Source organism: Symphalangus syndactylus, chromosome 1 (assembly GCF_028878055.3).
Source record: "Symphalangus syndactylus isolate Jambi chromosome 1, NHGRI_mSymSyn1-v2.1_pri, whole genome shotgun sequence".
Taxonomy (NCBI): Eukaryota; Metazoa; Chordata; class Mammalia; order Primates; family Hylobatidae; genus Symphalangus; species Symphalangus syndactylus.
This window is the reverse complement of record NC_072423.2, coordinates 79912736-79937053: the sequence shown is the minus strand read 5'-3', so window position 1 is coordinate 79937053 and position 24318 is coordinate 79912736. Positions and strand designations below refer to the sequence as shown.

The 24318-nt window shown below is 45.4% G+C and overlaps 1 protein-coding gene across 15 annotated transcripts in view; it reads right to left on the bottom strand.

Annotated features, from left to right (window-relative positions):
- Positions 1-5245: 5245 nt before the first annotated feature.
- The window catches only part of LDLRAD4 (low density lipoprotein receptor class A domain containing 4), a 445676-nt gene continuing 426603 nt past the window's right edge, over positions 5246-24318 (bottom strand). For 10 of the 15 annotated variants that reach the window (XM_055239474.2, XM_063641715.1, XM_055239560.2 and 7 more), the window contains 2 exons: positions 14601-14654; positions 5246-12863 (listed from right to left, as the gene is read on the bottom strand). In XM_055239474.2, coding sequence (XP_055095449.1) covers positions 12333-12863; positions 14601-14654 — 585 coding nt within the window. In that variant the 3' untranslated portion in view covers positions 5246-12332. Of the gene's footprint in view, positions 12864-14600; positions 14655-15245; positions 20260-24318 lie in introns of those variants that run through there. The other 5 variants (XM_055239490.2, XM_055239499.2, XM_063641719.1 and 2 more) reach the window with 2 other exon arrangements.

Below are 24318 nucleotides of genomic sequence, written 5' to 3'. Positions count from 1 at the left end.
GGGTTTTCACATTTTGTTACAAAGGCTATAATAAACTCTGCCCCCACTGCAGTGTGCTTCATTAAAACAACAACTATATAACTAAAGTAATGAAGTAGAAGAAACATAGAATTTATTTATTTTTAATTTTATTTTTTTGAGATGGAGTTTTTTTTTTGTTTTTTTGTTTTTGTTTTTTTTTTTTTGCAGTTGCAGTTGCAGTTGCAGTTGCAGTTGCAGTTGCAAGATTTAATAGAGTGAAAACAGAGCTCCCATACAAAGAGAGGGGACCCAAAGGGGGTAGCCATTGCCAGCTTCAATGCCTGGGTTTATATCCTGATCATTGTCCCTCCCTCGTGCTCTCAGGCGATAGATGATTGGCTATTTCTTTACCTCCTGTTTTAGCCTAATTAGCATTTTAGTGAGCTGTCTTTACTCCCTGATGGGTCGGGTGTGAGCTAAGTTGCAAGCCCTGTGTTTAAAGGTGGATGCGGTCACCTTCCCAGCTAGGCTTAGGGATTCTTGGCCTAGGAAATCCAGCTAGTCCTGTCTCTCAGTGTCCCCTCTCAACAGGAAAACCCAAGTGCTGTTGGGGAGGTTGGCCAATGACCACTCTAACTGCTTCCTGCTGAATTGGGGCAAAGCAGGGGTCGTGCAGTTGAGATTTCCTCAGGAGGGGTGCCTTTGATGTCATCAACATTGGAGCATGGGCTAGCAGGCCGGTCCAGGGGTCCACGGTGGATCTTAGTCATGGACTGCATCTGGGGCTCCATTTGAAGAACTATTTGTAGTTTTACAGCTTCGATTCTGGAAAAGACAAACTTATCAAGGAGGTTAAAGATACAGGGGTTGTAATGTACGGTCTGCAGTGCAGGAGATTTTTTTTTGGCACACTTCACAGGCCCTGACTATCTGCTTGATATTTTTGAAAAGGCTTGGTCGAGTAAATAATAATTTGGCCATCAGATGGGTGCTATCAATGCCTAAGTGAAAGGTTTGGTGAAGGGTTTTAAGTAATTTCCATTGGTTAGCTGCAGGCAAAAGTATTTTTCCTTCATCGGTGGCTAGCATCCTGAGGGGAGGAAACTATGTCCTCGTGAGGTTCCCCATTCTATTTCTTGTGCTGAGTACTGGAGCTTGGTTTCCCGGAGGGGATTACCCCATACTAGGGGTCCTTCTATAAGCATTTCTAATGGAGGGTCCTGTCTTGCGGCTCTTTTGGCTTCAATATCTGCTTGGTGGTTCCCTTCTATTTCCCTTTCCTTTCCCTTCTGATGACCCCAGCAGCGTAAGACTGCCACCTCTTTAGGTTTCTGTACAGCCAATAATAATCTCCTAATGGCTTTCTGATAATTGATAGGTGTTCCCTCAGAAGTTAGGAATGCCCTTTTTGAGATGGAGTTTCACTCTTGTTGCCCAGGCTGGAGTGCAATGGCACCATCTCGGCTCACTGCAAATTCTGCCTTCCAGGTTCAAGTGATGCTTCTGCCTCAGCCTCCTGAGTAGCTGGGCTTACAGGCGCCCGCCACCATGCCTGGCTAATTTTTGTATTTTTTGTAGAGACAGGGTTTCACCATGTTGGCCAGGCTGATCTTGAACTCATGGAAAGGAAGTTCTGGGCCCAGTGACTTGGTCTTTGCCTTGTCACTCGGTGCTCTAAGCCCCTGTGGTACTCATTGCTGGGCATAAAATCAGCACCTGTTTATTTCACTGGGATGTATTTTTGTTTTTTGGTTGGTTTTGAGATGAAGTCTCCTCTATTGCCCAGGCTGGAGTGCAATGGCATGATCTCGGCTCACTGCAACCTCCATTTTCTGGGTTCAAGCGATTCTCGTGCCTCAGCCTCCTGAGTAGTTGAGATTACAGGTACCCGCCATCATGCCCGGCTAAGTTTTGTATTTTTGTAGAGACGGGGTTTCACCATGTTGGCCAGGGTGGTCTCGATCTCCTGACCTCAGGTGATCTGCTCCCCTCAGCCTCCCAGAGTGCTGTGATTATTTCATTGAGATTTTAAGCTGCAGCCATTTAGTGTGGAGGGCATTCCAAAGGCAAAGGGCATTTACAAATCTGTTGTATTCAGGCAAAAAAATTTTAAATCTAGAACATGAAAGTTTTTTTTTGGTTGTTTTGTTTTCTTGACACGGAGTCTTGCTCTGTCACTGAGGCTGGAGTGCAGTGGCGTGATCTCGGCTCACTGCAACCTCCACCTCCCGGGTTCAAGTGATTCTCCTGCTTCAGCCTCACAAGTAGCTGGGACTACAGGCGCGTGCCACCACGCCCGGCTAACTTTTTGTATTTTTAGTAGAGATGGGGCTTCATCGTGTTAGCCAGGATGATCTTGATCTCTTGACCTCGTGATCCGCCAGCCTTGGCCTCCCAAAGTGCTGGGATTACAGGTGTGAGCCACCACGCCCAGCCTAGAACATGAAAGTTTTATCGATAACAGCCGTGGTTCATGAGGAGCCCTATGTCAGGCCCTATGGCGTGCACATTCCTTGGGTCTTCACAACTGTCCTGCCAGGTAAGTATCGCTGTTGCTGTTCTGTAGATGAGAATTTAAAACCTGTCAGGGACATTAATTAACTTGAGATGAAGCTAATATTCGGACCACCCAGATCTATTAAGATTCAAAGCCTGTGCTGCCCTTTAACTGTAAGCAGGAAATATTCAAGGAGCCAGATCACCTGGGAATCCCACGCCAAAGACAGTGTCTCACCTACTGCGCAGAAGCCCTGGCCCCTGGGGCCTGCATGGAGTGGCTTGCTCTAGGTGCTGGTGTAGGTTGCCAGAACGTTTTGTGCTTATAGATGACTGGTAACAGTGAAGACAAATACAACTCTGTAAATGAAAATGGCTTTGTAAGCAGGGAAAGTTATATAAGAGCCGCTATATACAGCTGCAGTTTTTTTTAGAATAATAAAAAAAAATGTATGTGCTTACTAGTAAGTCCTTTTGAAAGTATTTTTAGTCACCACTCTGCTATGTTCAAAAACAGCTTTTGCACTTCTGATTTTTTTAGCATGAAAGTGTAAAGTTGGGTGAATGAGGTTTGCATTATTAAGGCAAAAGCTAGAGTCTTGACAGAAACATGACATTAAGACTTTTGGGAAGCTGTTTTAAAATGTGTGTTTGAATTAGAATCCATTCAAACAAAACATCAAGACAGTGTAGTGAAGGAAATCTAATTAGAATGTTCTCAGCAACAGACTCATATGCTGTGCACTGTCATCATGGGAGAGCAGAATGGGGGCTTTATTCCATGGCCCACTCTGGGTGGGTCTCTGGAAGGTTCCAAGGGATTATTTCAAGCATGCCTTTCTGACTGTCTCCCTGGGCCGTGGGGAGAGGGCGACCAGGTGAGTGTGTGGCGAGGTGGATTCTGCTCAGCTGTTGACACTTCTGTTTGCAAAACAAATGACTAAAATAAGTGGGTGAAAGAAAGCCAGGAATTGCTTAGCTTCAGAAGTTGGAAGGGTTTGGGGACAGTCAGGTGGCACTGAAGTACAATGGAGAACTACCCAAATTCACCAGCTTTGGAGCATTAAGGAGGCCCAGGGCAGGGTGGTGTCGAGACCATCGTCAAGGAGGGGTTCAGACAGAAAGCAATGGTGTGGGCATTGGACATAGCGCTTGCCCTCTCTCCCTGCCATCATTCCCTCCACCCCTGCCCGTTCTCTCTGTCGCTTGGTCTGCACTGTCTCCGAGGCATCTGAGCCGGGTGTTTCTTGGCCCCCACACTTCAGCTCCAGCCAGAGCGGGTGGTTCCTTTGTGCACCAGCAGTTTCCAAGCACTTCCAAGCCTTTGTTTTTCTGTCTCAGGTCTTTTGCTGAAGCCTTCTGAGCTTGCTCAGTCTACAGCCAGGGTGACTGGGAAGATGAACCTGTAAGGGCACTCCTCAGCAGTGGGCAGAGGAGATGTCCCAGCCTCCTGTCCTTCAGAGGCACAGCCTGCATGGTTTCTCGAGTGTGGTTGAACCCCTTGGCCCATAGTGGGAACCAGCTCAGCCTACACCTTTTGTATTTTCTCTCTCCTCTCTCATTTGCCTGTTTCCTCTGCTAACAGTTCCCACATCCTTGGCTCTGAGACAGCTTCCAAAGTGACAGCTGGTACAGCCTCCCAGGGACAGTGGGGGAGAGAGGAGCCCTGTGTCTCCGTTGTGAGAAGCCAGTCCCAGGTTTTACTGGATTTGCTGCTTGTGGTCTGCATAAGCAGGGATCCCAAGCCTGGATTCCCCTCATTCCTTCTGTGCAGAGCTGTCTCCAGGAACAAAGTTTGCATAGTGTTAGCGTTAGCAAATTTGGGGAGTATCTTTAATATTTCTCTAATGGTTTGCTAAATTCAGAGATTACAGAATTTATTCCAGAGTGTGGTGTGGTTAGTGACTACTTGCTGTTTGACAGGAAAGAAACTTTCCTATTGCTCTCTTCCTTCTTATAGCTCTCTTCAAATCCCCTTTCCAAAATAATCTTAAAGGATTTAATTCAGAATCTAAAATGGGCCCATTAGAATTTAGGGCCCATACCAGAATTTGGGGCCCATACCATTTTGAATGGTATTTTCAAAATTTCAGTTTCCATTTGCGCATTATAAGTACATAGAAATGCAAAAATAAATTGCATATCCTGCAACCATGCTAAATCCACTTCAGTAGTTTGGTAGATTGTGTGGGGTTTTGTGCACACACAGTCATCATCTATGAACCCATATTCTTATTTACAGCATAGAGATAATACTATTCTAGTCTCTCGGTGTAGGAAATTTAGAGCCTCTCTGTTGTTACATTATCACTGACTAGAGACCTCCAATGCCAAGGAATTTAAAACACACACTGAGGGGTCTGTTCCATTGTGGAATAGTTGTCATTGTTAGAAATCTTGTTCATATTTAGGGCTGAGCATTTCCGTTTTGTGTGACAGCCACCCAAAGACTTTGAGGCATCAAGAAAGTCCTCCCTGGGCGCCTCAGGCGGGGTGAGCAGTTTCCCTGGGGACTCCTTGCATGAGGGCACCTGATGACTGTCTGAATGACCTGTGTAGAACCCAGCATTAGGAAAAGAATCATGATCTGACCAGAATTGCTTCTAGTAGAATATGAAGTAGTGATTTTTGAAAAGTCAGAGTGACTACAAGCTGAGTGGGAAGTTTAGCTAGGGAGCCATAAGAAGTATTTCTTTGAGACAGGTCTTAAAACACACAGCATTTTCCCCATGCACGTGCCTTGTTGCTGAAAGATAAAAAAACAAAACAAAAACCCAAGGGACAAATGTATGCCGCTGATTATTTTTAATGATTTTTTGCTATGGTTTGACCACAGCATTAAGAACAAGCAGAAAAATCTGATTTCATAACTAACAAACAGCACTGAGAGCAACATCTTTCTTTAAAAGTATTGCAATTACAGACCTTAGGTCTAAGAACTACATCACCATTGCTCAGGTAAAAGAGGCAGATACGTGACAGGTGGAAATCTTTTTCTGTATATAACTGGGAATTATGTTGAAAAGTAAGCACAAATGTTTGTTAAAAAAGATTTTAATGACTTTTGATTATCATAGCTCACAACCAACTATTGAAAAGTTCAAATACAGTTGTACTTTTTTAGTAGATTGCTTTATAATAAAAATTAAATGAACTAAATGCTGTGAATAGTATTGTACATATTTTAAAATAGCCTTAAACTAGACAAGTATACAATTAGCATGATTTTTGAAAGTTATGAAATGAAAAATAGCAACATACCAACAAGCACATTAAAATGAACCAGTATCATTAACAGTAAAGTTTAAACCTCAATTCGTCCTGTAGAAAGGAAGCAATGATGTGGTAACAAATTTTAGTACCTCTGAGTCTAGAACATTCTCATGCTCAACAGTTCTCCCACAAGGTTGAACCTGGGGGGTGGGAGCTTTGTTTCTGACAACAATGAGCCTCAGTTCTTAATGCTGAATCCCAAGGGGTGCACCCTACAGTATATGATGGAACCAACACATGGGTCTAGACACGCAGGATCCACAACAACAAGAGTGTCAACTTTTCACGGCTCTTTCAAACATACTAAGGGCTGACTTTTAATCCATTCAGCATTAAGAGTTGCATTGTAGAGTCAATTTCAGTTTAAGGATAATCGGTCATTTGTTTCCTGGATGTTAGGGGTATGATTATATTGTGATTTTCAAAGTCAGAACATACACCGTGGAGCAAACAAAAACTTTGGAATTTATTAGACTCTACTTTGGTGGCAGAATAAGCTGATAATATGGGTCAGATGGGCAAAATTCCGCGAACTGCTCTTATGGACAACACTCAAAAGGATGCCCACACCCAAGATTCAACCGTGGTTTTAATGAACACGGTGTTATAAACTTTTCTTGTTCTTTTGTTTTAAAATTAGGGTATTTGAAAATAAATGCAGAGGTCACAATCAGACACTAAAAACTAAGCTGGAAGAGAGATGTAACAATATACAATTCAAAACGTAATTTCTAACTGATGGCAAAACCGAGTTTGCTTTTTGGGTCAGGATTACGATGGGACATGAATGGGAATGGATGAGAGGTCCTTCACTTGGCTGGCCGACAGCCAAGTCTCTTCTAGTGCTAACCCATAACTAAACACTTTTTCTAAGAACAGGGTGTTCTTGTAAGTGGATTTGTTTTTCCTGAGATATTCTTTCCCTACAATCTCTACTGTTACTTCATTGGCTCCACAGCTTCAGTTTGTAAAAGAAAAAGGCACAGAGAGACTTGGACACAGACGGTCACAGATGCCTCTGGAGCTGAACAAAGTCCTCTGCTGCAGGCTGATTTACTTATTCCTCTGACACAGTTTCTGCAATATTAACAACAAAAATGTGCACTTTTCACTGAGGCCTGACACCTTTGTGATGCTACAGCAGGAGATAGATGCAGGAGATTATAAAGCAAGTTGAAAAACAACATTTTTCTGACTCAAATATAACTAACACTGGTCCAGCTGAGCATTACTAAAATGATTAAAATAAGAAGCGTCTAGTGGCAACCAAAAAGCTGTGGGATTTTTTAAAAAGTATTTTCTTTAAAGTGTTTTCACAGCAAAGATGCAACTTTCCATTGCTATATATACGCTGGTCATCATAAACTGTTGCTTGTTTGTTCACACTTCTTTCTCTTCTGTTATAATATCGATATTTAATAGGAAAATAAACTACATAGACTTTAATCTGTATGCATCCATTTGCAAATTTCCTTACAAAAGAGGACGAAGCACATAGGCATTCACAAATTCTATGCCATTTCTGTTAAAATTGGTATCATCTATACATTATATTACAGTATTAACAACTTTTTGTTCTACCCATTGGGTAGGATATGTGCATAATATATTCAACTTATATACAGCACCTTACAAATAAAAACAAGAAAAGACAGACAACTGAAAAAAGCACCATTTTAAGTGAGGCACAACAAAGGTGGGAGCATCAAGTGCAGGAGGGGGCGGCTTGGTTCCTATATCTGCTGAACTCAGAACATGAGGCACCTTAGTTGCTGAAAAACTGACATGCAGATCTCTGACATGATAGGGGTATATCTACCTATATATAATGTGCACGGATAGTGTATATATAATCTCTATAGCTCTAACCCTCTCCCGCATTACACAAAAACAAGGACACGCGGAGGGAAGAAAGAAAAGGATGAAGGAAGACATTGCTTTTTTAGCAAGATATTCCTACACTCAGACAGCAGCTTCCTAATGCATCCAGTTTGGGAAGCAGCAGCAGCAGCAGCAGCAGCAAATGACTGTCTGACCCTGGCAGTAACATAAACTTGAACTCGGCAAAGGACACAGCGTGCTGGCTAATAAAGAATGCTGAAATCTTGGTTCCTAAAAAATATAGACCACTGCAAGGCTAAGAGTGCTTTCCATTGTCTGTTCACATCTCTGTGATCTGTGGAGGTGCTGGCAGCTGGCGGTGGTGGAAATGGTGAATGGTAAGCCACGCAGCTGCTGAGAACTAGCATTTAGGATCTGGGCTGGAAGCAACATTTTTTAATTTGTGACTTTCCTCGCACCAAGAAGGGGAAGTTCTCCCTTTGCCCACCTGTCATTCAATTGTCCTTTCACCTCAGCAGGCCAAGCATGCGGCATTCTCGGTCAGTGTGAGCAGGAGAGCAAAGGGCAGGCTGTGGGGCGTGTTCGTGGCATGAAGCCTTGGCTCCAAGCACTGGCTTTAATCACTTAAGCAAGCAACGCAAAAGTTAACAGAAACCAAGTATCTTTCCCAGTATTTTCTTTCATACACTGCTGAGCTTTGGAAAATTTTTAAAAAATGAATGGTACACAAAGTTAATGTTGCCATTCTAAGTAGCAAAATTCAATAAACGAGCAGTGCAGCAAGCCCCCGAGATGGGGGCGCATCCAGTCATGGCTGCGTGGGGGGCCGGGCTCCCTGCGCCCACAGCAGAATGTCTCTGAGCCTGCCAGTGACCAATGCCATGAGCCGGTCCTTTGAGGGAGGGCTTGGGACTGGGTGCTGTGTGTCTTTGTAGTAGCAACCAGTATCTGGCCTGAGGACATATTTGAAGTGCTCTGCACCAGAGCCTTCCTAAAAAGAAGAGCCGCTGGATGGAAGATAGAGGATGGCCCCTGTCAGAGACGGGAACTGTTGGTTGAGAGAGGAAGGCAGGGATTTGAATGGATTCTTCTAGGTCAGAGAAGCTTTCAAAAAGTGCTTCCTTTTGAGACTCTCATTCTTATGAAGATGAAATAAAGGTGAAAGAGATCAAATGGAGATACGTAGAAGTTCAAGAAGTCCTCGCCTGGGTACAAAATTCCTCTGCTGGTGTCAGGAGGCCTCCCCTATTTACTGTTGGCCCCTATTTCCTGCCTCTTAATTAATTTTGAGCCAAAATTAGTGAATGGAAATGCAGTCCTCACGATAAATCTTTTAAAAATTCTCTTCTGCTCTCTTGGGATTTCTTGTGGCTTGGGTGTGTGTCCATGTGTTTGTGTGATGGGGAGGGTGAGGACATGCTTGTCAAGCTTCTGTATTAGTAAATTTTGGACACCAAAAATAGATCAACTATTGAAATATGTAATTTGCTTCATGAAATCTCTTTTCCATTAAGGATTGCGTCAGTATTTAAAAACAATGCTAGAGTTTCTGAAAAAGCAAATGTATGCTGGAAGATTGTGTTCTTATAGATGGGATTCAAGATGCCTTGGGTCTCCTACACCTGGAACAAGGGACAACAGTCAGCAGTATGTCCAGGAGTGTCCATTCCCACCAAATGTTCTTCCTAACAATGCAATCCACACTTTGCTGGAATAATCTAAGATTATAAACCTATCATTGATTGCCTAAATCACTGGTTACTAAACTGGACCCATGGGTTCTATAAGCTAAAAAAAGGGTTCTTGAAAGAACAATAGGCCCCACTATGTAAGTGCATCTTCCCAATCGCTACTCTTTCAATGCCACGCTAGCCATGAGGCGACACGGTATGAACAGGTCAGCCACAACCTTCAAAAGAGCTACTATCTAAATCACTTTTTCCTTGTGCTGAAGGGAAACTGACTACCAATTCATGTTATGACCTTGGCCTTTAAACTAATTCATTACAGAGCCCCAGCCTCGAAGACTTTTCAAAGTCATGGTTTGATATGTATGTGTCTTTAACTATTTAACAAAGGCAATTCTCTAGGGTGGTTGAATGGGAGGAGCCTCTTTCTTGAAAGATGATTAAAGGTATCTGAATTACATAATTATCTCACCAATACTGTGGACATGTGCAAAACATTCATATACTCGCAGTTACTAAGGAATTCACAAGTCTCTGCTCTGAGACCCTTCTTGAGGCAGGTAGAGAAGTAAGGACTGTGAAGCCATTTGAGAGCTAGAGCTGTGGGGTGCATCTCCTGCTTCACCAAAACTGCACGTGAGAACTGGAACGGTGGAATCACTCACCTCGCCTCTGCATCTGCGGGCACACCTGACCAACAATCCACTGCAAGTCCCTGCCAGCAGGGCCCGATGGGAACACGGGCTCCTCATCTTTGCCTGACAGAGGAAGAGAGGCTAATCTGGAGAGCCAGTGAACCTTCAGGGCATCTCCAGGGTTGGGGAAGGTCCTCTCTGGCCCCAAGCCAATCTCTGCCCTGAGAGCTGGTTTCTCTCCAGCAGAGGCCTTCGAAGTGTCACTGGAACAAGACTGAATCCAGTCTCAGAACCTCCACTGTGACTCTCAACTGTATATACTTCCACACAGGGTTGTAAGCATGAGCTGACAACTGGTTCCCGTGTTTTTCCTCTCTCCTTTTAAGAGTTGGACTAGTTCTGTGGATGTTACTGTGTGCAAAGGATGAATGTAATGGAAATTCCAATCCTCAAAACAAACAAACAAAAACCAGTGACCTATCTACAGAGGTAAGAAGCAGAAGGGCACAGACCAGGATCAGACAACTCTTGGGGTTTGGAACAGTCTCTCCAGTTACAGCACAGAGCCACCGCACTGAGGGATCACCTTCGAGACCCACAGACAGACACAAACACACACACGCGGTTTTGGCTTTAAAGCTGCATAGATGGGAGTCATGGAATCATCATTCCAGCTCATCTTGTTATGTGAAGAGGCCACAGAGGCCCACCCTCCACATGGCAGACTGTACTGCAGATAAGCCCTTCTCCACGCGCAGTGTCTGCTAAACGTGTTGGCTGCTGCTCTTATAAAAGCCAGTGCTTACATCTGCAGAAGAAAGTTATTTTTTTCATTGTATATAAGACTGAATATTTGTAAATATCAGGAATATTAAAACTAACAATATTTAAAATTAGTTTTCTAGTTGCATTTTAACTGCATGTTGTGCTTTTTACCCAGTGCTCTTCAGTCACTTGCCCCCTCCACTGTTCTCTGACTGTCCAGTTTTTGCCTTCAGTACAAAAGCTGGCCTGGGGAAGGGTTTGGTAGAATCCTGTGGGAATTTGGGTAGGTTTTGAGCACTGCATTCCTTTAAGAATGCTATGCTAATACTAGTGACATACAATAACCCACAATGGCTTCTTACCATGATCAGCAACATGGCATTCTTCCGTCATTTCTAGGGGCTTCCAAAGCATAAGAAACCACCACCCACACCACTCCCACACAAAGTTCTGGGAAGGCTGGATGTGGGGTGGCTGCTGAGAGCCTCCTGTGAACTGAGCAGCCCTGCAGAACTGAACAAAGCTGTCGAGGAAAGGGGAGAGGCAATGGGAATATACTGAGGAGTCACATATTTCAACAGTATGCAGAATAACCACCTTGCATTTTAAACAATTTATTGCATAAAATAAGGTATGTATTTGAATATATTTCATGCTATAGTGAAAAAAATCTAAATTACTGAAGAAATTGCACTGCTGGAGGATGAGGGCAGCACTGCATGATACTGGATCCATAAATGCATGTGTTCATTTTCTCATAAACTATGCAGCCTAAGATTAGCAGAGTAACTCAAAATAACAAGTCAGAAATGCTGGAACTTAATCTTCCCTATCTTCCATCCAAAAGTCTCCAAAAGCTTCAGTGATGCACTGCCATTTGATGCAAACTCCTGCAACAATAATGACTTTTTTGATTTACGTAAGTTGGTAAAATGTTAGGCTACGTCCCCAAATATCTTTTCTTGGATGATTCTGGGGACCACTCCAGGATATTCCTTGGGCCTGATTACAATCCACAGGTGAAAAGACAACATACAGAACTTCACGTAAAACAGTTCCCTCGTAAATATTTTCAACATTAAGATAGTGCAACTTTTAAAACACATCATCACAACACAAAGGAGCTCCTTGCACTCATCTAACTTCTCCACTTTATACCTTGGCACACAAAACAGGAATTTTGATTCATATTTTTAAAACAAAATAAAAGTTCCACACCTTAGGAGAAAAAGCGAACTGGCTGGTTCTTCCCCACAATAATATATAATAATGCTTCCTTCTTTATTCAGTTAATTATAAAACAGGCCATTCTGGCCTCATTTATCTGCAAAAAGTCTCCTTTCACAATTAAATAAATCAAATACCTCTGTGGGTTTTATTTCATGATATCTTCAAAGCATCCCTTTCTCTGTTTTCCCCTGCCCACACCCCCATCCCAACCCCTGTCCCCAAATAAACACTGTTTGCGGTCAGACCAGATGGAAGTTTGTATCATTTCAGTCTAGTTTGCATGCAATTCCCCTAAAAGGAATCAGAAACAAAGACCGTGTTTGCTCATTTGGTTTCACTTATTTGTACCATGTGAAACTGAACAACACTGTGCGCAGGAGGGGCCCAGAGGCCGCTTCCCTCCTTGGTTTCTTTCTCCAGCTGAAGTGCACGTTGGAGGGAATCAGACCAGGTTCCCAGGCTTCCTATCTTTGCCTTTGATGGGTACTATTGTGCTCTCTGCATTGTTCTGCTGAAACTGCAGTCTGCTGCCCCTGTGTGTGTTGCTGCGCTGGTGATGGAGGAAAGAGGCGCCTGGGTGGTGGCCCATCACCTCGCTGTATGTGGGGGGCGGCCCCTCCATCCTCCCGTTACTGCTGCAGGTGCTTGCACTGATGCCCGAGTTGCTGCTGGGTGGGCACGGGCCCCCGCTATACATAGCAATGTCTATCAAATCACTGTCAAATATGGTTCGGTTGGGTGGGGCCCTCACGGACTCTCGGTTGAGTTCCATCTGCTGTTCAGGGTCCCGGAGCTGCAGGGTGCAGGGCCCCTGGTAAGGAGGTGGCTCTTCACCGTCGGACAGGGAGATGGTGGGAGGAAGATCAATCTCATGCTGCACATAGGGGTAGGTGGGCTGGAAGCGGCTGAAGCGATCCCTCTGGATGAAGGACGGCGCTGTGAACCTGTCCCTGGACCGCGGCGCATGCATGATCTAGAAGGAAAAGAGGAGAGGCTTGAAGATGGTTTGGGCACAATGATGACCATAAATGTGTCAGAATCAAGGAAAGTCACACTTGGTCTGTGTTCCTACCAGTTTGAACACCATCTCCCAGGAAAAAACAAACAAAAAACAAACAAACAAACAAAAAAAACCAGGAAAATCCAATTCCAGAAAAAAAGTGTACTTTTCTGATTCCTTATGACAGACCACTCACCTTGCCAAATCCCAGCGCATCCAGGAGGGCTGAGCAATGGAGAGCTATGGGTAATGGAAAGCTTGGGCTCCTGGGAGTTACTGTGCGTGCTACGTGTGCATTTTCCCCTTGGAAACAGAACACACTAGGAACTCCAAGAGTCACAGGGCGAAGAGCACTGTGGCCTGCACTCCAGTGACCTTGTCCAGGCCTCGGCTTCTCTATAACTTACGAGGACAGGACAGGGCTACCTGCTTTCTCAGGTCCCTGCCAGCTCTACAACCTAGAACCTATGATTCAGAAAAGTAAGGAGGGGCTCCGAGTTTTTATTTTTATTTAACTTTTTATCTTTTTTTTTTTTTTTTTTTTTTGAGACAGGGTCTGGCTTGGCCACCCAGGCTGGAGTGCAGTGGCGCCATCTTGGCTTATTGCAACCTCAACCTTCTGGGCTCAAGTGATTCTCCCATCTCAACCTCCTGAGTAGCTGGGACTACAGGTGCACACCACCATGCCTAGCTTTTTTTTTTTTCTTTTTTGAGATAGGGTTTTGTCATTGCATAGGCTTGTCTTGAACTCCTGAGCTTAAGTGACCCACCCACCTCGGCTTCCTAAAGTGCTAGGATTACAGTCATGAGCTACTGCGCCGGCCAGGACTCTGAGTAAGCAGAAGTTATAACTTCACACAGTGGTACGTGGAGCAGATACAAAGCACTGGGTCGATTTATTAATTACTTAGAGAAGATTATTGCCCAACCAATTACATTTTAACAAATCCCCCAAAAACGACTGTTTTTTCTTTGTGGCTCCTGGACTTTTCCAGTTATTTGGAATCTGAATAAAAGTTTCCTGTAGTTATTTTTAGTCACTGACATGAAAAACGTTTTTTACTCAAGTAAATATGATTATAGTAATTTATTTTTTCAAAATGAATCCAGGTAGTACATTTCTTACAAAATCTTCTCATTTGTTCTACCATCCCAGTTTCTTCTAGGAGACGGCTCTTTTATATATGTATATATACACACACATGCATATATGCATAGATGTGTATGTGTGTGTATACATATAGGTGTATATACATGCATTTAATATACACACATAACTACACACATACATAGAGATATTAATTTCTCTCACACCATTATTTCTAACTTAAAGGCAAAAAAATGTTACTTTAAAATCCACATTATTACACTTCGAGATGTGGGAATGAATCATGCTATGATATTTATAAACTAGGCCCACACTTGCCAAGGCACATTAGTAGAAGCTTATGGGATCAGGTAAAGATAAGTGATTTTCAAATTGTTTTTGATAAGGAGCTTTAGACTAGCAGGAATAATCCCTGGAAGATTCTAGGGGAAGTCCCCTCCCACTTTTGACCAAAGTTCTAGGCAATGCCTTCCTCCAAAAGTGTCAGCCCACGTGGTGAGGCCTCCTCCCCTTCCACCCCACGTGGCAGCGACACGCCCCCTTCATCCCCCTCCCCCCGCCCCCACCGTCCCCCGCAGCCCTCACCTCCTGGGGCCCCTTACCTCCGAGGCGCCCGGCCGAGGTGCGGCGCTGTCTGAAGGCCACAGGCACCCTTCCTGGCGGAGGGGAAGGGGAGGAGAGTGGGGAACAAGAAACAGAGGAAAATCATTAGCCCCGCAGCACCTAAAGACATGAACCACAACTTCTGGAAACGGGGATCTGCATAAAACGTGGAGCGAGGCCGGGCACCATGGCTCACGCCTGTAATCGCAGCACTTTAGGAGGCAGAGGCGGATGGATCACGAGGTCAGGAGTTCGAGACCAGCCTGGCCAACATGGTGAAACCCCATTTCTACTAAAAATACAAAAATTAGTTGGGCGTGGTGGCGGGTGCCTTTAATCCCAGCTACTCGGGAGGCTGAGGCAGGAGAATCGCTTGAACCCAGGGGGCGAAGGTTGCAGTGAGCCAAGATCTTGCCACTGTACTCCAGCCTGGGCGACAGAGTAAGACTCCGTATCAAAAAAACAAAAACAAAAAAACAAAAACCAAAAAACAGATAAATAAATTAAAAAACGTGGAGCGAGAAAGAGCTGGTCCCTTTTCAGACCTCTTGTCTACATGGAGGGCTGTGAACAAAAGGAAACATGGAAAAGTTGAACTCCTGGCCAGATTAGATTTGAAGTGGAATATGGCTCACTCTCTACACCTGTGTGCTTGAAATACATTCAAGATGACTGTCCAACCGCATTCAGTGGCCACCCGACGAGGGCAGGCTGGGTTGAGGAAGCCCTGGCAGAGGTGGCCCCGGGCCCGCCCGTGCCCTGCCCGGCCTCCAGCAGAGGCGCAAGTCCGCGCTCGCAGTGGACGGCCCTTTCCGAGCCTGGGCTCAGGATCCCCCAGCGAGTGTCTTCTCCAGTCCGCATATTCACAGAACAATTGCAACTTCACATCTGGTGAGTTAGTATCTTTTTTCAAAAACGCTTGGCCAGATTGACAAGGTGACAGGCCAGCCACAGGCCTCAGCAAAGATTCTTTCCAAGGCCCCACGCGTGCTGGAAAAAAAAGTACGCGTGGTACCCTTTGTAGCCCAGAGTGTGGCTGTCAGCAGGGTCCGCGGGGCTGTCGGCCGTCACGGGATAGCGGGAACTCAGCGTGGAGGGGCCCGCGTTTGGGGAATTCTGAGCCTCCGATGGCCCTGGCGCCAGCAGCGAGGGACGGCGCGGACAGAAAACACCGCGCCCCGCGTTCGTCCAACACGGCCCTTTCCCAAGATATTCGGGGACATCCTGGAATCAGTGGCAAACGTATACGGCGGTCCAGCTGTGCGGAGACGAAGGGTGAGCTCAGGGACCGCCTGTAACAGGACGGAAGGGCCCCGCCTGGCGGGCACAGACGAGAGCGGGGGTCCGGCGCCAGCGGGGCGGAAGTGGGAAGGGGGCGGAGGCGCTCCCACCGCCCAGGGCCCAGGCTCCGCCCACAGGGGCGCTCCTCGCTCCGGGAGCCCAGTCAGCCGCAGCCAGGAACGCCGCCGGGTCCATCTGCGGGGCACTGCGGGGCTGAGCGGTTCCTGAAAACGTAGTGACTGTCCCCAGTGGCCTTATTTCCCGAAAAACGAGCAAACCCGGCCAAGTGCCCACAGGAGCCCCCGTCCAGCCCGGCTGCGCCCCCGAGGCCCGGCCCTCGGCTGACCCAGCGCCCCGCTCCCCTCGCCGCACCCCACGCCGACAGGCGGCCGCGCCACCCCGGACAGGAAACCGCCCGAGGCGCGCCTGCTGCTCCTCTGGGCCGCCGCCTCTCTCCCTCACCCCAGTTCTCGGTCCCGCATCTCCCTCGCCCGCCGCAGGCCCCGGCGGCAGCAGAACAGGCGCAGGCCCCTGTTTTGCAGCACTGAGTGTCTGGGCAGAGGTTGCTGCGCTAGGCGGCACCCGCTGCGGCTTCCCTGAATGCAAGGACTATCTTAACCTATCTAATCAATCGATGGATCCATCTATCTCTGTCTAATCTGTTTCTCTCTATTCATTCATCCATCTAATCTATCCATCTATCCTTCTAATCCATCTCTATCCATTTGTCTCTGCCGATCCAACTTACCCATTCATCAAGCAATCTAGGCTATCTATCTAAATATATGTATCTCTCTCTCTATCCATCCATCCATCCATCTATCTAATCCATCTATTGAGATGGGGATCTCGCTATGCTGCCCAAGCTGATCTTGAACTCCTGGGCTCGAGTGATCTTGCCTCAGCCTGCTAAAGTGCTGAAATCACCATGCCCAGCTAAAGGACTCTCTTCCTCTCTGGGAAATTCACAGTACCCATAACTAAGAATTGTTGCTGTTGACATCTCATCAGACTTGTCTCATCTTTTCCTCTATATGTGTACTTTAAAAAATTACACACGTAATACATGTATACATTCTCCCTTGTACCACACACAATCAAAGCCATTCTAGAGTCCCAAATCCACCCATATCCTGGTGCTGCACCTCTGCACTGTGTCTTTTTAATAATGCATTTCCCAGACCTACGTGCATGACGCATATTGTTTAATTTGTTAAATAAGTAACTAAATTCTTTCTTAAGGCCTGTGAACCCAGGTGCCCCTCTTCTCCGTTGCCTCTCTCTCTCATTGGCCTCATCCAGCCTGTCAGCAGGTCTTCTAACGCATCCCACCGAGAGTTCCTGAGGCCAGGAAAGGGGTGCAGAGGGTAATGCAGGGCATGCCTGCAGCCCTGGGGTCTCCTCCCGGCCATACCACCTTCCTCAGCCTTGCTGCCCGGGCCAAGCCAGCCCTGGACCTTTCCCAGGTCAGCCCACCAGTGTGGGTCCCATCTGCTCCTGTTGCTCAAAACAAGGGCACAATTGTTATCTATTCATTTTGCTTGCCAGGGTGGAAAAAGGTGTTCTGCCCTGAGGTTCTCAAAGCCTGAGAACCAAGCCTGGAGCAGGAGGAGAGTTGGCCACTGGTAGAGAGGAGTTCAGGCCATTCCTGCCTTGGGACTTCTGTCAGACGGGATGGCCTGGAGATGGGAACTTTTCCTGCCTGGCTTTTGTTTTTTGCAGGAATAATGTAACAGCAAAATTAAAAATCCAAAATGGGAGGAAATGCATCTATAGTCCCATCATCCTAATACTTGAACGGCTTTTTTTTTTTTTTTTTTTTGAGACAGAATCTCGCTCTGTTGCCCAGGCTGGAGTGCAGTGGTGGGATCTCGGCTCACTGCAAGCTCCACCTCCTGGGTTCACGCCATTCTCCCACCTCAGCCTACCGAGTAGCTGGGACTACAGGCGCCCGCCACCACACCCGACTAATTTTGTTTTTTTTTGTATTGTTAGTAGAGACGGGGTTCCACCATGTTAGCCAGGATGGTCTCGATCTCCTGACCTTGTGATTCGCTCGCCTTGGCCTCCCAAAGTGCTGGGATTACAGGCATGAGCCACCGCACCTTGCCAATTTCTTTAAGTGCTTTTCTAATGCTTGTTCATTTGCATATATTAAATTTATACAGTTGTAACCATAATGTGGCCAGAGTTGTGTATTCTCTTCTTCACAGAGTATAACATAAGCACTTTCCTCTACCACCACCAGTTTTTTCCAGCTTTATTGAGGTATAATAATATAACAAAAAATATGACTACATAATAATTTATTTAACTATTTATTGACAATTGCCCCCTGCCCCAATTTATTTACTTTTATAGGAAACTTTTTTCCCAGGCCTTTCACCCACACGGTACATGGGGACATTATAACTACGACATGCTGTGGTGGAACAGCTTGAGACCAAAACCCGAGAAGGCTGGCATTCCAGCTCTGTGCCCCAGGCTGCTATGCAGAAAACCCAGATGGGAAGACTGACTGGAGTTCTAGAAAGACTGAATCCCAACCACCCCGTACCATTAGCTGATGCTCACTCCACAGCCTTCTCTGGTCATTCCACCAAGGCTGTCACACGCTGACTGTTGGCAAGGTCACCGTCTTTAGCCCTTAAACCTCTCGTGCTGCTAGTGAAGCCTGCTGGCTCCTGCTCCATCTCTGTCAAACAAGGATTTGACTCTGTGACCGGTGTCCTCCAAGGGGCTTGTGCCAACTGAGAGAGTGCAGATAGTTGAGTACAAAGATGTGTCTCCCTTGTCTAGGTTGGGGGTCTCTTCACTCACCCCACATGCTACGGAGAACATTTTCAGGGAGAAGGGGGCTCACTACACAGCTGGCTTCCGCTCAGATGGCAGCATTCCCGCATCCTCATTATGGGGCCAATTTTAATCAACAATGAAGGCACTGATGTTCTCGGCTAATGCTTGCATTGTTGTATTACTCAAAATAAGCTGTGAAATAAGATAATACTTAAAGTAGTTCACAGAATTTTAAGCAATAGGAACAAAACTTTGTTAATAACTTCATATAGGCTGAAACGCATTCCCTGTCTTGTAGGCTATTTCCTTGTAAGAACAACCAAAAGGGAGGCAGCCATTCACCCAGCTGTTTATTCATGACCTCACTATACATGTACTGAATACTTCCTTGCAGCGGGTCTCAGTCCTCTTCCATTGCAAAATGTGAGCAGATGTGCACATGTCCAACAGATACTGGTGCTGCATGTCCGCAAGGGGTGGGAGACAGGGGCTCTCTGCACAGTTCCCAGGGCTCATGGAGTCACTCTAAACCCAAGAAACTCAACAAAGCATCCTAGAATGCCCGTGGGTTAGAGGGACATTACTCTAGGGATCACTTTGAATGAATTCCAGTTTACTTTTTAAGTTACATTACTCTCAAATCACTCATGTTTGACCATTATAAGGACCAGTTCCTTGAGACCCACATCACACTGAGCAGGACTTATCAGGGGCTGTTATACCTGCCCCAGGATGCTTACGAGAGGACACCTGCTCTGGGGGCACACAGGTCTGGCAGCAGCTTTCAGAGGTCTCTTGTATGTGCACTGCCTTGCAAGCATGTTTTTATTCTCTTACTTTCTCCCTGGAATGAAGGCACTAACAAAAAAGGTAACAAGAATTACTTGATGACAATTTAATATTACACAGATGGAGGCTACCACTATCAGCATAGGTATATATCTGTAAGGGTAAGAAGTCTCTGAGGCAGGTAGCCATTGCATAGGCTAGAATTCTGGCCATGTTTTTCATTTTTAAATTTAAAACATTTTTATTTATTATTTTTTTAAGAGACAAAGTCTATGTTGCCCAGGCTGGAGAGCAGCACATTTTCATAAATGTGCTCATAGCATTGAACTCCTGGCCTCAAACCATCCTCCCACCTCAGCCTCCCGGACAGCTGGGACTACAGGTGTGTGCCACCGAGCTCAGCTTCTGCCACTTTCCAAACTGTGATCTCAGGCAGCTCATTTAGTTTCTCCCAGCCTCAGTTTCCTTATTTGTAAAAAGAGGTTGTCATGAGGCTCAAATACCATTTATGAGAATTCCTTAGCACAGTGCCTTAAATAAGCTTCAGCAAACCATAGCTCTTCTCATCACAGGTAATGGTTACTTGCTGTTGCTATGCACAGTTAAAGGGGGATAAATTTCCATTATCTCTCTCTTTTTTTGTTGTTTTTGTTTTTTGTTGAGACGGAGTCTTGCTCTGTTGCCCAGGCTGGAGTGCAGTGGCATGATCTTGGCTCACTGCAACCTCCGCCTCCCGGGTTCAAGCAATTCTCCTGCCTCAGCCTCCTGAGTAGCTGGGACTACAGGCATGCACCACCATGCCCGGCTAATTTTTGTATTTTTAGTAGAGACAGGGTTTCACTATGTTGGCAAGGTTGGTCTCGAACTCCTGACCTCAAGTGATTCACCCCCCCTCGGCCTCCCAAAGTGCTGGGATTACAGGCGTGAGCCACCGCACCCAGCCTAATTTCCATTAACTCTTTTAAGATATTCCTTTAAAGACAACAAGTTCATTGACATTTCCTTATTATTTTTTTAAACCGTATTCCAAAGGTGGTGTTTTGAATGGAAAGGCTGAGGAATGGGGGCAGCTTAAGCAATGTTGTGTTAATTCCAGATTTCTTCAGGAGCTTTCTCCTAAGGTTGGGTGCTGCATTAACCAAGAGTCTCCTCACAGGCAAGTTCTTCTCTGGCTCTGGCTACTTGGTTTCACTAGAACCCCAGATGCTACACAGACCAACGGCCCGCCACTGCATAAAGACTATCTGTGCTCTTAAAACGTTAGCCCAGCGTGGCAATCAGCTGCCCACTGAGGCAGTCACCATGACTACAAACCTCAGCAGAGATTATCTGTACCATGCGCTGTTTTCTTGATGTCATGAGGTCACACAGGGAGGCAGTGGATGGGGTAAAAAAAAAAAAAAAAAAAACTTTAGGCTAGGCGTGGTGGCTCATGCCTGTAATCCCAGAATTTTGCGAGGCTAAGGTGAGTGGATCACCTGAGGTCAGGAGTTGAAGACCAGTCTGGCCAATATGGTAAAACCCTGTCTCTATTGAAAATACAAAAATTAGCCGAGTGTAGGGGTGGGTGCCTGTAATCCCAGCTACTCGGGAGGCTGAGGCAGGAGAATCACTTAAACCCAGGAGGCAGAGGTTGCAGTGAGCCGAGGTCATGCCACTGTACTTCAGCCTGGGCGACAAGAGCGAGACTCCATCTCGAAAAAAAAAAAAATTGCTGGGTGCAGTAGTTCATGCTTATAATCCCAGCATTTTGGGAGGCCAAGGCAGGCAGATCACCTGAGGTCAGGAGTTCAAGACCAGCCTGGCCAACATGGTGAAAAACTGTCTCTATTAGGCCGGGCGCGGTGGCTCAAGCCTGTAATCCCAGCACTTTGGGAGGCCGAGGCGGGCGGATCACGAGGTCAGGAGATCGAGACCCTCCTGGCTAACACGGTGAAACCCCGTCTCTACTAAAAATACAAAAAATTAGCCGGGCGTGTTGGCGGGCGCCTGTAGTCCCAGCTACTCGGGAGGCTGAGGCGGGAGAATGGCGTGAACCCGGGAGGCGGAGCTTGCAGTGAGCCGAGATCGCGCCACTGCACTCCAGCCTGGGGGACAAAGAAAGACTCCGTCTCAAAAAAAAAAAAAAAAAAAAAAAAAAAAAAAAAAAAAAAAAGAAAAACTGTCTCTATTAAAAATACAAAAAAAATTTAGCTGGGCACAGTGGTGCACGCCTGCAATCCCAGCTACTCAGGAGGCTGAGGCAGGAGAATTGTTTGAACCTGGGAGGCGGAGGTTGTAGTGAGCAGAGATCATGCCACTGCACTCCAGCCTGGGCAACACAGCAAGACTCCAACTCAAAACAAAAACAACTTTATAACATTCATCTTTGTGAAAAGTTTTTATTTTCCTTTGGGCTTTTTTTTTTTTTTCTAAAATGAAATCTGTATTGTGAACGAATACAGTGGACCATTGAACAACATGTGTTTAAACCTGGCTGTTCCACTAAAACGCAGATTTTTTTCAACCCAATGTGTATTCATGAGATGGAAAAGCCTCTCATACGGAGGGGCCGACCTTTTTGGTCCACGGGTTCAGCAGGACAGACTGAGGGACTTGAGCATGCTGGGACTGTGGTGAGGTCCTAGAACCAATCCCCCAAGGGTACCAAGGGAGAGCTGGGCCTTGCTGTTTGTCATTCTCCTGCGAGTGTAGTCACTGTCAGACAATCACTCCTGTTTGAACATCTCTGAGTAGGATGAGAACATTTTTCTTTGGGGTCTATAAGGCTGTGGGCAGGGTTTTGACAGCAGTAAACATGCCAAAGGCAGAGGCTTTCCTGAGACAGTCCCTAGCCGATATCCACAGAAGGCACAATCACACACACACACACGTGGGCATAGCTGTCTTCTCTGCCATGTACACTTGGAATTATAACGTTAGTCTAGTGTTCTGGCCTCTCTGGCTTGGCCCTGGAAGTTGCCCCCATGGGCGTCTCCAGACAGCATGGCTGCCCAGACCCAGGGACCACCCTGAGGGGCTGGCTGGTCAAATGACTCTACTGAATCCAGACTTTTTATTCCTACGTCTATAGAAAAGGGATGCAGAACGGTTCCAAATCTTGCAGGCTTGAGGACAGCCATTTTCAGACTCCTTTACACTTGAGCAATCTGTTTCATATTTTCTTCCTTCTGAATGGTCAGTGAACAGCCACACTAACAGGAAAACTCCCCACAAATTCAATCTGCTTGACACCAAAACATTTGCATTAAAGAGAAAAAATATCACCGGATCTTCCAAATGATTGTCTTTATGGTGCTGAAAATCAAGATGTGTTATTTGCAGATCTGGAGCACAGTGACTGAATTGTTTTCCTTTTACCTCAGACCATTTAGCACTTTTTTGGGGGGAGATGGGAAATACTCCAATGTTATGGTATTTGGAGGTGGAATCTTTGCTAAGTAATTAGGTAGTGAGGGTGGAGTCCTCATGAATGGGACCAGTACCCTTACAAGAAGAGGCTGGAGGCTAGCAAGCTCTTTCCACAAGAGAAGGTGGCAGTCGGCCACCGGGAAGAGTGGCCTCATCCGAACCCAACTGTGCTGGCACTGTGGTCTCTCATGTCTGACCTCCAGAATGAGAAATCAGTGTTTGCTGTTTATAAGCCACCCGGTCGACGGTACTTTGTTCTAGCAGTCAAACTAAGGCTGAATTTTAAAGTTTTAGCTCTTATGTTTATATTTTTGTCCATTTGAGTTAATTTTTGAGTATGTTATAAGGTCCAATGTCATTCTTTTGCCTGTGGCTATCCAGGTTCCCCATCACCACTCTAAAAAGGCTGTCCTTTCCCCATTGAATGGCTTTGGCATCCTTTCTGAAAATTACTTGACCATATATTTGAGGGTTTATCTCTGGACTCTCTGTTCTATTCCATTGGTCTATATATTTGTCTATATCCCAGCACCACACTGTTTTGATTACTACAGCTTTGTAGTAAGTTTTGAAATCAGGAATTGTGAGACCTTTAACTTTTCAAATCTTTTTTTTTTTTTTTTTGAGATTACTGTGGATATTTAGGGTCCCTTGAGATAATATACAAACTTTAGGATGGATTATTTTTCCTGTTTCTGCAAAAAGCCTCATTGGGATTTCAAAAGTGATTACACTGAAGTCTGTACACTGCTTTTAGTAGTACTAACATCTTAAAAGTAGTTAAGTCTTCCAATTCATGAATACAAGGTATCTTTCCATTTATTTGTATCTTCTTCCATTTCTTTCAGCAATGATTTCTATTGCTCAGTGCACGAGTCTTTCACCTCCTTGGGTAAGTATATTTCTAAGTATTCTGTTCTTTTTGATGCTATTGAAAATGGAACTTTCTTAATTTCCTTACCGAATTGTTCATTGTACATGAAAATAAATGCAACTGATTTTTGCATGTTGATTCTGTATCCTTCTACTTTGCCAAATTCATTAGTTCTGACACTTTTTGGGTTATTTTTTAAATAGAATCTTTAGGGTTTTTACACATAAGGCCATGTCATCTTCTAACAGAGATACTTTTACTTCTTCCTTTCCACTTGGAATGTCTTTTATTTCTTTTTCTTGCCTAATTGCTCTGGCTAGAACTTCTAATTAATACTATGTTGAACAGAAGTAGTGAAAGCAGGCATCCTTGTCTTGTTCCTGGTCTTAGAGGAAAAGCTTTCAGTCTTTCACCATTAAGTATGATGTAAGCTGTGGGGTTTTCACAGATAGCCTTTATGATGTGGAAGTAGCTTCCTTCCATCCTACTTTGTTGAGTGTTTCTATCATGAAAGGATGTTGAATTTCATCAAATACTGATGGCAGTGGTGGCCCATCTGGAGCAGC